Source organism: Euprymna scolopes, chromosome 36 (genome assembly GCF_053919585.1).
Source record: "Euprymna scolopes isolate OS-2025 chromosome 36, ASM5391958v1, whole genome shotgun sequence".
NCBI classification, from domain to species: Eukaryota; Metazoa; Mollusca; class Cephalopoda; order Sepiida; family Sepiolidae; genus Euprymna; species Euprymna scolopes.
Window position 1 is genome coordinate 58,359,062 of NC_136517.1, and position 12,846 is coordinate 58,371,907.

The 12,846-nt window shown below is 35.4% G+C and overlaps 1 protein-coding gene across 2 annotated transcripts in view; it reads right to left on the minus strand.

The window, feature by feature from the left end:
* The window catches only part of LOC145260526 (proteasome activator complex subunit 4A-like), a 220,073-nt gene that overhangs the window by 124,422 nt on the left and 82,805 nt on the right, over positions 1 to 12,846 (minus strand). For both annotated transcript variants that reach the window (XM_080118719.1, XM_080118720.1), the window contains exons 9-11: positions 9,354 to 9,443; positions 3,131 to 3,189; positions 1,584 to 1,790 (exon numbers count right to left, since the gene is read on the minus strand). In XM_080118719.1, the coding sequence (XP_079974845.1) occupies positions 1,584 to 1,790; positions 3,131 to 3,189; positions 9,354 to 9,443 (356 nt within the window). The remainder of the gene's footprint in view (positions 1 to 1,583; positions 1,791 to 3,130; positions 3,190 to 9,353; positions 9,444 to 12,846) is intronic.

Here is a 12,846-nt window from a genome sequence, read left to right on the forward strand (position 1 = left end):
ATGGAATTAAAGGATATGGATAGATTCTTCATATCATTATCTCATCAGGATATAAGAAGTTTAACATATGGGGGTGGAACATCAAATACAATGAAATTTCAAATAAAGTAAATATAGGTATATATGAATTTTTCTGTCAGTTATATATAGTCACACATACACACTGTAACATGTTTAAAAAATTTTTTTAAAATAATAAAATGAAAATGTATCAATGAAAAAAGAAATTATGTAGCAAAATCATTAATTTTTTAGTCAACAAAAAAAATTATCGTGACAATCCTTTTTTAAATGAAAATTAGCCATTTTTTTTTTTTTCAGACGACCCAAAGCACCGATCATGTTTCTTCATCTCTCTCGGCAACTAGGCCAATCTAATAATACTAAAACGAGCATTGACAATAGGGGTAAAGTATAGAATATAAAATATGTTTAAATGAGTGATACTAAGACAAACGTTGATAAATGTATAAGATAGAAAAATGTGTTGTGAAGATGCCAGCAGAAAGAATGAATAATAAAAAAAAACTGTACAAAAAGGAACAAGTGAAAAAGATTAAGGACATTGAGTATACTCAAAACATTCCATTGTCACTGCTGGTGTACTATTGAACTGGGCTAATGTTATGTGGTTAAAAAAAGTACAAAAAATTGTAGACTTTGGAATTGTGGATCACTTTCAGTTATATTTAATGTAAAATATCACCAATTTCCAGACTACCAGACAGTAATTATCACCCACTTTGGGGCCTAACAACATTTTTAAGGACATTTTTTTAAAGAGAGATTAATAATAAAAAGTATAACCTGTAAAGACTAGCATTGTTGGGTAGAGGGATGGGACAATCCTGTTATGTGAGAGCCTGCAAATGAGTGGATGAACCAACCCATGTGATTGGGATTCAGTGAGCAGTAATTCTGGCAGAGTGTTGGGGAGAAGAGGCATGGCGACTATTCATTCATAATATAAGTCCATAAGAAAAATCAAAAAACATTATTATATAACATTTTAATGTATTTTTCACCCCAAAAAATGTTTCCATTGATCTAAAAATTTTTAATTTATGGTATCTTTGGTCAAGAAATATTTTTAAAAAGTTATCTTGTTAACAGGAGGTTTTAAAGAGGGTTCTTTCAAATAGATTTATAACTCTAGAATTATGCAGGAGCAGAGGGTAAACTCACCACATCGAGACAAACAACTGCTGAGTTAGCATAAAAAAAAACTAATAAAGACTGCCACCCAGACATATTCTAGAACCTTTTCAATCTTTCTTAGTTCCGAAAAGATCCAAAATTTCTGGATTTTTCTAAATCTTTCTATTTCTTTTTCTCCATTATTGTAGATTGCTGTGAAAATCTTTCTGAAATGGAAGATAAAACCTCTCACTCTCTATATAAGGAAGATAAATTAAGCCCTTATAACACTAATGGTTAGGAGAGCTGGAAAACATAAATTATAGATTACTAGGGCTTTCCATAATTTAAAAGGTATGATTTTCATAAATAAATGTTTGCCTGAAATAATAAATGAAAATAAAGCCAACAAAAAAAACAAAAAAAACTAAAATTGTAGGACTTACTTTTCTAACAGTGGTGGCATAATAATCTCTGGCCGCATAGAGGCAAGGTGCTTGAGTGCAATGGATGCATCATGGCTGCCAAATTTACTAAACATAGCCATAAACACAACAGGTTGCATACTTTTTACAAATCGTGTCACATCCTCATCGGTCAGTTTGTGAGAATCAGGGACTGGAGTCTTCCAAGACTTTAAAGCAACTCGTTCTCTGCAATGAAAAATGATCATCATTAATCTATTGTTAAAAAAAGAATTAGAACTTGTGTGTACTATAAAAATGATCAAGTCATTCAAGTCGCCTCTCTTTGAAAAGATCCCATTTGTAACAGTGTCTGTGATGCACTAAGATAGAAATCAGAAGCCAACTAACAAAACCAGGCATTTATAAAAGTATGAAAAAAAATAAAACGACTCAAAAGAAAACATAGCAAATATATTCTGTAGATGTTGGGTTCTAGGTGCGTGTGTGACACCATCAAAGGAAATAATCCTTTAAACACTAAGGTTCACATCTATGTCTTCTGTCGAAGCTGTGTTCGTCACTTGATGTTAGCTCATCTTGATTTGCTCAGAGCTATGACTTGCCTCCTTCTGTATCAAACTGGAAAAACCCTCAACTGTCGCAAGCAGGGAAAATGGATGTGTGAATCTGAGGGCGAGAAGACACTGGCAAAGGCCGGCGTGAGGTGGCGGGGAGACAGATTTAAAAAAAAAAGAAATGTTTATATGGCAGAGCATTGTAAAACGTGTGTGCGAAGTGAAATTTGGAAAGATAATGAAATGCGTTGTTTTCAAAGAATCACAAATAAATGCTCTTAAAAAAAATCCGAGTCATATTTCTTTTTTGTTTATTCCTTTGCGACAAAGTCTTAGATAACCTGTGGGTCTGAGCAGTTGAAATGTAATGACATCGTTAAAGTGTAACAGCCACATTACACTGTGTAAAACTGAAAAAAACCCTCAACTGTTGCAAACCCAAGACCATACATTTTTTTTTTCTCTTTTACAAGGTAGTCACCACTTATCAAGGTCCGGAAGCCACTCAAAGATAAGGGTTATTGCATGTACAGTAATCAATGGGATAGTATTGTAGTAATTGTTAGTATTGGAAATTTGTCTTACTTAAGGGGATGTTAACTGTTACTGCTGTAAATTGTCGCAAAACTCATTGCCATTCCTAAAACTGTTGATAAACTAACTCTAAATATACTAATCTCTTTTAATTGGTCATTTTGTCTCCCCATCACTGGCACACCTTGATTAACAATCCTACAATCCTATTTCAACTTCCTTTGAGTGCGTTGTGAACTTCCTGTACCTTTGTTCTGCTGATAAACTTATTTCCTTTTTTTTTTTTTGTTATATTTTATCTTTTTTTTTTTTTTTTTTTAGTTCCTAACACTTGGGAGACAAGAATATCGATAGGATCAGAGGTAAATAAATTAATGCTGGGCAGCAAAATTGATTTTCTGATTCTAACTGTAATGTCATCTGAGTGTTAACAGCAACGATAGTCCTAAAGTAAAATAAATAAACAGTTGTAATTACCTGTGTAATCGCTGGATGAAAATCTTTGGAAAGGAAACCAAAACGTTGGAGAGTTTTAACTGAAAAGATAAAGAAATAATTAAAAATCTGAAATTTATCAAATTAATAATAATAATAAAAAAAAAAAAAGCAGAGGCTACTCTATTCCTAGAGATGGTGAAATTAATAAATTGATTGACTGTTTTTGATTAATTTAATGACAACTTATTTTGATAAAATGTTTTCATATTTCAGGTTCTTAATATTGTAAAATATTAAATGGATTCTATTCTGTATATAAATTATTTGTAGATTTGTAAATAAACATTTGACAGTTGATAAAACAGAGGATTTGGTTCGGTTTATTGGCTTCTTAATATTAGATTGGATTATTTAGTTTTACAGCATATCAACCCTTTCAGGTTAATTCATGTCAAATCCAGTCATTTTGATAAAAGTTTTTAAGTTTCAAGTTCTTTATATCTATAAATAATTATTCAAGGTGTTTGATTGGGTTGTTTTGTAGAGGAAAATTGTTTTTATTTTGGCTCTGTAGAACATGATTGAGTTTTGCAAAGAGAAAGAGGAGGAGGGAACAATAATATCAATGTTTGGTGCATTTTTTTGTCAGGATCTCCAGACAGCTTGATCTGGCAGCATCAAATTTATAGGCAGTAGATTTTTAGGTATAAGCCTGCTCTCTTGCAAAAGGAGACTATAAATTTCATCCTGATGTCATGAAACAAGTTCTTCATTATTGTCAACATTGGTTAAAATTAACACATCCTATCATATAGTTTTATATGAGACATGACAAACTGCACATCATAATGACTCATTCTGTTAAAGTAGGAATGAATGTGTAGCTTTTGTGTTGCCAAAACGGAAGAGGACATCCACCTCCCTTTGTGATGTCCTACAGCTCTGTTTTACATTCTCACAAATCGGATTATATCGTAAATAATTTATTGGAAATGTTATTACTCCAGTGAAACTCATTTCTCATGAAATTGCCTTTGAAGGTTTATCTTAATGTACATGTCTGGAATCTTACATTTGTTGTTACGTAGTTTTGGCTGTTGTATCAGCTTCATCATTTTCTTGGATTTCCACAGGATTTGAAATTCAACAAAGCATGATCGCGTTGCTATCTGACAATGATGTTAATCTTTTAAACAATTTAATAAGTATTGAGTATCAAATTTTCTTATGTTCTTAAGACTAATAAGGAGTTTGAGAAAAGGATGAAATTTTCCCTTTTAATTTACGAGATGATATTCAACGCTAATATAGATGTTTCTTTAGGAAGATGTTGAGTAATTTGCTTCTCATATATGACTGAACATCTTGTATCATTGTTTTTAAATCCATCTTTCTTTTTTTTTTTTTTTTTTTACATTTTCACCCCAAACAAGGCACATTGCCATTTTGGTGTAGGGGGCTACTATCAGGGAAATAAGCTACTGGGGTACTATGTAGGGAGTTGGGCAGCAAGATGTCAGTTCATGTAGCATGTCAGTACAGTTGTGGAAGCAGGGACCCGGAAGGGAATTCTAAAGTCTAGCGTTTCTGGGGAAGAAACTACTGGAGTAGAAAGCTCTCTTACATCTAGGGATCTCTGTGTAGTGGTGGGATTTAGCTGCTTGTTGGGTCTGTCGGGGGTATTTACGTCGTGCAAGCACAAGTACTTGCAGTTTGTCAGAGCATTCACCATTAAAATACTTGTAGAACAGGCAGAGGGATGCAACATTTCGTCGGTGGGACAGAGGCTGAAGTTTAGATGACAGTTCAGGACCTATCAGGTTGGTGATTCTCTTTTGGACCTTTAGGAGTGAGAGACTAGTAGCAGATGCACCAGCCCAAATATGACAATACTCCATACATGGGTGAATGGTGGCCTTATAGAGGTACAGGATACTTTTGGGCGTTAGTAGCTTTCTAGCATGGTAGAGAGAGCCTACCTTTTTCGCAGCGGTTCTGGCAATGCTCTCAATGTAATTGTTCCAACTCATGTTTCCTGTGAATGTTAGGCCGAGGAGTTTAAAAGGAGTACTTTCAGATAAAGAATCTTTGGCCATTGCTATTAGTGGTAAAGAAGGTTTCTTGTAATCATTGAAGGAAACAAGTTTAGTCTTGGCAGTATTGAATGTGACCATCCATTTTTGTCCCCCATTCCACTACGGATTCAAGGTCATCCTCTTGTGTTTCTGCCATTTCCTTAGATATGTGTTCATTTGCTTTCCTGTCATGCCTGTTATAGAGCGTGGTGTCATCAGCATATATACGTATCTCAGAGGCAATTTTGTCAGGGAGGTCATTTATGAATGTTAGAATAATAAAGGTCCAAGGATAGTTCCCTGAAGCACTCCTGTATTTATATCATATTGTTTAGATGTACGACCATCGAAGACAACCTGAATTTTTCTCTTATCTAAGAAGGATTTAATTATGTTAAGTATTCGTCCAATGATACCGTAGGATCTGATTTTCCTGAGAAGACCTTCATACCATACCTTAGATATATCTAAAGCTACTGCTCTACCCTCCCCTGCTTTGTCCAGTGAATGGTATATACGTTCAGAGATTATAGTTAGGATATCTGCTGTTGAATGGGCTTGCCTAAATCCATATTATTGATCGGTCAGAAGCTTAGCATCTGTAAGGTGATGAACTAGAACTTGGTTAATTATGGACTCAAATATTTTGGTGAAAAGTGGGAGGAGGCTAATGGGGTGGTAATTTAATGGGTCAGTTCTTTTGCCAGAATTTTTGAAAACTGGTACCACAGAAGCAGTTTTCCAGTAGTCTGGAAAGCAAGTGTTCTGGAATTGGTGGAGGCTCATTTGTTGTTTAGGAATTGGTGGAGGCTCATTTGTAATTGTGTAATAGTCCAAGAACATTAGAGGCTATTTCCATATTGTGCTTTTCCAAAATTATGTCTATAGCTTGGAAATCTTCATTATATAGTCATGCTAGTATCATGGATGTTCTTGGCTCTAGCTCTATCCTTCGTATCATCAAGAAAGTGCATTGTGTGTCCCCTGCGAGTGGTCTCATGTATGTTCTGGGCAGTTTCCCACCGAATTACATTTCCATTTTGGTACGAGGGGCGTGCAATAAGTAATGCCCTTGACCCACTTCCAGTTGTCTCATCTAGCTGAAATTTTGCATGTGCAATGATTTATATCTCTACACGTTATGTGGCAAATTACAGCTCTAAACTAATTGTGGTTTCTGTTTTACAGGTGTTTGAACCGAGTCAGGTGTGAAATGGAGCCTGTAAATGTCGAGCAGTGATCCGGTTTTTGTATTTGAAAGGACGCACACCACAGGAGACTTTTGATGAAATGAAAGAAACTTATGGTGATGATGACCTTGTAAAACGCTGGCATCGTGAATTCAAACAGCTCCCAGACCCGGTTGCCCCCCTCCCCTTCTACCAATGATGAGGCATCTGTCCGTCAAGTTGAGGCTGCCATTTTGGAAGATCGGCGCATTACTATTCGCCAAATAGCCCAAGATGTCAAGATTAGTACAGGGTCTGTGGGAACTATCATTCATGACCATTTGCATAAGGTGTCTGCCAGATGGATTCCCAGGTTGCTCACACCATTCCAGAAGCGAGAATGCATCGAGGATGAATTTGGAGATGTGCCAAGAAGATGAGTCAAAGTTTTTCAAAAGACTGATTACACAGGATGAAACCTGGGTTCATCACTATGATCCAGAGACCAAAGCCCAGTCAATGCAGTGGAAGCACTTGGACTCACCACCTCCAAAGAAAGCAAGGGTGTAGCCCTCCGCTGGCAAGGTCATTTTGAGGAAATTAAGGGAAGCTATCAAAATCAAGAGGCGGGGCAAGATCAGCAAAGTTACCCTCCTCCTGTAGGACAACGCTCTGGTCTACAACTCACATGTCGCCAGATTAGAAGCACGGGCATGTGGGTATGAAATCCTCCCCATTCTCCCTACTCTCCTGACCTTGCTCCCTTTGACTTTCACCTCTTCTCAGCCATGAAGTTGTTTTTGAAAGGAAAGCGTTTCCCACATGATGCAGCCTTGATTTCTGAAGTCACGTCGTGGTTGGAGGACCAACCTGGGGTGTTCTACAAAAAACAGTCTCCAGAGCTACATCAAACGATGGGAGAAATGCATAACTCTGGGTGGTTCCTATGTAGAGAAAGACTAATAACTGTGCCAAGTTTCGTTGCGCTACTGCTATGGGAAGTGGGTCAGAGGCATTACTTATTGCACACCCCTCGTGTGCAAAAAACATGACTAATGATTCTATCCTTCCTTACCATTTAAGCAGTAACTAGCAAATCTGGTGCCTCGCTCTTCAATCCAGGCAGAGATCTGACATAGGTGTCCATAAAGTAGATGCTTTGTAGAGTGCTGCCTCCAAGAAATGTTGAGAACAGATCTTAGCATTCATGTGTACAACAAAAATGTACTTGAAAGAAATGCCAAAAATTGAATACAAATAAATAGGTTCTGAATGCATTGAAAACACAAGATGGAAACTTGGGGACACGGGCAAGTTTTTCATCACAATCCAAGTGAGCTTTAAAAATATTTTTTTTCTTAAATCGACTTCTTTACTTTTTTCGGGAAGCATTAAAATTAACTCCTAAAGAAGCTAAAATATTTTTTTTCTTTTCATTTTATCTCATAATTCATTCAAATAAATGATTCATAAAACCATTTGTTTGGTGAATGACTTCAAATTGGATTGGACTATGTAATTTAAAAAAATAAATTGTATCATACCTCTTTTCGCAATCCATCTGATGAAATTTAAACTTGCCTTGTCAATTCTATGAAATGAATAAGCATATCAGGCCAGCAGGCTAGAATCAAAGTGTTTTATCCTAATTCAGAATGACACTCAAGATGATTCACTCATGCACAAAGTACTGTCCGCATCATTCTCCTATACGAATGTGAAACCAGGCCAGTACGAGTTTGTGATCTGTGCAGACCGGAAATTTTTATCACCAATGTCTACGCCACATCCTTCGGGTTCGCTCGCACTAATTCATCCCAAACGCCACCATCTGTTCGAAACAGACCCTCCTTTTGAGACGTTTCTGATGGTTTGGTCATACTCTGCACTGGCAACCAGATGACTTAATCCATGCCATCATCAACCCAGCTCCATTCCAGAGTTGGAAGAAACGACGAGGTGGTCAGCTGAAAATCTAGCTCAGCACAGTGAAGCAAGATGCCGATCTGATTCTGCATTCTCGCTTCTATGGAGTGTGCCACTGGAACCGTGATTGACTGGACCTGATATCGACTGCAGCTTCAAACATACGTGCTTGGGCTGCGTCTATACGAGATGCAGAGAATTCAGTTGGAGGAGCTGCCTCAACTGACCCACTGTGAACGCGAACACAACAAAAAAGTAGTGTTGCCACATCTGAACTAGTACACAAATCATTTGCCTCTCCCTCTTGGACAATGTGCAAAAGAAAAAAGTATTTAACCTAATAGCTTGTGTATCATTTACCAAGCTTCAGTCCAATCACTGCAGTGTTGCATACCTGTGCTTATTTTACAAGTACTTTCATAGAATGTGTTCCAGTGAACTTACTGAACTTGTACCACCTCAAGGAAAATACCTCCAACTGACCCACATTAGCAGCAAAATCCCACCCCTTCATTAGAGAACTTAGATGCAAGAAGATTTTCTATTTTAATAGCTTCTTTCTATAGATTGTTTACCTTAAAAATTGCTCCACCCTTGCCTATACCAACATGCATAAATGTAAATGTAATGTGAACAAGCATCTTGCTGCACAACTACCCACTTAGGTAGTCATCCTCCATGCATCTTACCCCTAATCACAATAGCACCTTATATTTCAGTGTTGAGGATGAACAAAATTAAAATCGTAAATCCCAATAAAGTTACTTTTTTTACCCAGAGCTTGGAAATGGGGTAAGTCATAGGTTCCTACCTCTCCCAATAATATTACAATGGTAGATTCATGAGGATTCAATCGTGATATAGCAGATTACAAAGTCTGTAAAAATATCCATTAAGTCAATCTCATACTCCCTAATCTGATTGTGAAAAGTAAAGTATCCATTTGACAATCATAATTAAACTAATTTGTCGAGATAAGAGTACACTGTTATTTTGTCAGTCTTTTCTTCTTTTTGGATTTAGGACATACAAAAGGACATGGCTCGTTTGGTCAAATTAAATGTGATGAAACAAAAAGATAAAAGGACTTACATTCCATCGACCGGTATTGGACGGATGGTAGAAGGTTTTTAACGTCTTGAACAATTTATCAATGTGGTCTTGAGCACAACTATTGTTACCCTGAAAAAAAAAAAAAAAAAAATTTCTAAAAGACTGATAAAAACAAAAAGACAGAAGGATTAATTAATGTTATTTTGTAAATTCAATTCAAGATATGAGCCTCTTAACGATTGTGTTATAGTTCATGATTATATATCTAATATATTAAATGAAGTCAGTCTATTTTTGGATTTGTCATTGAAAGCCTTGAATATAACAAATTGATATTTGATTCCACTTAGCCAATTTGTCTTTCTTTCTCCTACAATATTCTTTACCAAATAATGTATTTAGCATCAGTTTCATTAAAAAAAAAATACTTAGTTAACTTGAAATGCATGCTGGTGGATTTAATTTCACAATATTTTTTGATTCAGATCTTTTAAAAATTTATTTTATTACCGAACATCATTAATTATTGGAATTCTTTTGAGGTAATTTGTCTATTTTATTTATTTGCGGACAGTAATTACTGAAGATATAGTTAAATATTCAGCATTTCTATCCTGTCGCAATTAACAACCTGATGAAAGCCAGATATAGTTGGCCGAAATGGTGTTAAAAGCAACAACTGAAAAAGATGAGGATAATAGTTCGCAAATAAATGAATAAAATACCTAACATCATGTTTTTTTTATTTCAATAAATAAAGAAATAACATTAGATAATTAAAATAATGTGCACGTCATGGAGACAAGAAACACACAGGTACATGAAAAGTGATCATTTAATTTAAGAAAAATCAAATTTAACAAAATTATGCATTTAGATTTTAAAGATTTAAAACATTAAAAAAAAATAAATTCAGATGACCATATCTCAGCTTAAACAAAAATTTATAGATCGAAATAAGCACTAGCAGAACCATCACACTTTTACCAACGCAAACAAGTGTATTTATGCCAGTAACGTAAAAATCTTGTGTTCTCGTGCTGATAAAGTCACTGAAGGCATTTTTGATATCGTTTAGATTTTTGAAGCATTTCTTACGCAGAAAGTTGTCAAGATATTTGAAAAAATAGTAGTCAGTAGGTTAAAGGTCTGGAGAGTATGGCAGATGAGGCAGAGTTTTGTAGCCCAATTTGTTCAACTTCTGCAGGGTCAGTTTAGCAACGTGTGGTCGGGATTGTTGCGAAAGAGAATTAGGCCTTTTCTGTTGATTAATGCTGGGTGGTGTTATTGAAGTTTCTGATGCATTTCATCCATTTGTTAAGTACTTTTCCGCCGTAATGGTTTTGCCTGCATTAAAAAAAACTAACGGATGAGACCAGTCGCAGACCACCAAACAGTCAGCATGACCTTTTGGTGCAATTTTGGCTTTGAGAAGTGTTGTGGAGCGTCGTTAGCGTCTAATCACTAAGTTGACTGTCGTGGGTTATCATAAAGAACCCACTTTTCATTGCAAGTTACAACCCAGTTGAGAAATGGGTCGTTCTTGTTGCATAAAAGAGAAGATGACACTTCATAACGCGTTTCTTTTGGTTGTCATTCAATTCGTGAGGTGCCCACTTATCAAGTTATTTTTCCAATCTCTCCCAAGTGGTTGGAAATTGTTGTATATATTACGTCTAATTCAAAAGCAAGTTGTCAAACAGTTGTGCATAGATTGGCTTCGACTAATGCTCTTAATTGATCGTTGTCAACATCTGATGACTGACCACTACACTCATCATCTTCAAGACTCTCGTTGCCACCATGGAATTTCTTAAACCACCATTGCAGTGTGCTTTTAGTAGTGGTTCCTGGGCCAAACACTTTGTTGATATTGCAAGCTATTTCAGCAGCTTTTCGGCCTAGCTTGAATTGAAATGAGAAAATTGTGCAAATTTGCTTTTTATCCATCTAGTATTCAACATTCTGAAATGACAATTGTTTTAAACTGATTGTAATTTAAACAATTAGATAGAGTGAATGATATATAAAGTAAAGGTATTATAATAAAAACTTATTTGAAAATACATCATTTGAAATTCAAATTTAAAATTTTGCAAGAACTTTCTCCTCAACCTAACAGTTAAATTTGGAATCCCTAAATTAGAAGCCCAATCTCCATTGGGTCACAGAGATGTACTTTTATAAACACTACACAAAGTAGATCAAATAATGTTTTCATAAATTTTTATTGTGTTACATCATGCTGAGGTTGGCACCATGTAAATCTCTACATATGAGACGGTTAATTCCTATTTCAGTTACATAAACTACCTAGAGTGAACAACCAATGTGATTTTTTTTACATTAAAATTTTTTTTTTATTACTTAAAACTATGTCTTAGTAATATTAAAAAAAAAAATTACTTCAAAATAACTTTGAAATTTTCATATAAACAAGTGTCATTAAAACAATATTAACACAATTGGTTACAGTTTGGCTCAATAATTTAATGACTGAACAGTACTATAATTAAATTTAACTTTCAAGATCCTATTAAAAAATAATTTGCTAAATAAAAATAGAAAAGAAACTAAAATAAAAGCAAGAAGACTCCTAAGCAATGCAAGGTAGGGATATCTAGTGTGTTATGTGCAGAGTGCAGATGTTATTTGTTTGCAATTTTCAATTACTAATCTTATATTGAAAAAAAAAAATTTGTTAGTTTTAACTTCAGGAAAACAGTGATATACTCCCATTTTTTTTTTTTTTTGTGTGTGTGATTAATTAATGGTAGACAATTTTGAACCTCAATGTTGTGGAAGAGACACCGAATTCTTTGCTAGAAGGAAAAATATGAAGATTTCATCAGACTTCCTCAGCAGAAGAATGGTGGAGATGGATGGAAAAATTCAGGATTCGACTATGAGATGACATCGGAGAGAAAGCAGCATAATTAATGATCTGACACTGCCAGAATATTGGTGTTTGTTGCTGAAGTTCAAGAGAAGTGAACTCTGCAAATTGCTGCACGCAAGGGAGAAAGTCGTAGATGAAATTCAATAGGCTGGTGATGCATGAAAATGGTCAAGTGGTTTTATACACGATGAAATGACAATTTCTGTCAAATGCAATGCAAGAAAAGCGACTAAAGTATGCAAAGAAGCTGATGAACAAGTTGGAACAACCACAGGGGGCAAAAATGCTATGGTGCTTTCTCACATATTAGCGACCCAGCATCTGTAGCGCTTAAGTTAGCTAGTGTGAACTTTGACAAGGGTCACATTTAGTGAAGGTCATGATAACCTTAACCTGCAAACAGAATTGTTCCCAGAGACGTGTGATATAAAGTTGGTGCCGCTGATAGAGATCAAATGTCGTAGACAAAACAAAGGCGATGGAAAATGACGTCACATTTTCGAGCGAAGAGAAACAAAGGTTTTCAAATCATCTCTCCATGGAAATCATGTAAATGAGACACAGCCCATGATGTTGAAAACTGATAATCTTAGAAAATGTTACCAATGTCTTTATCGATGTTTGTCGCTTATT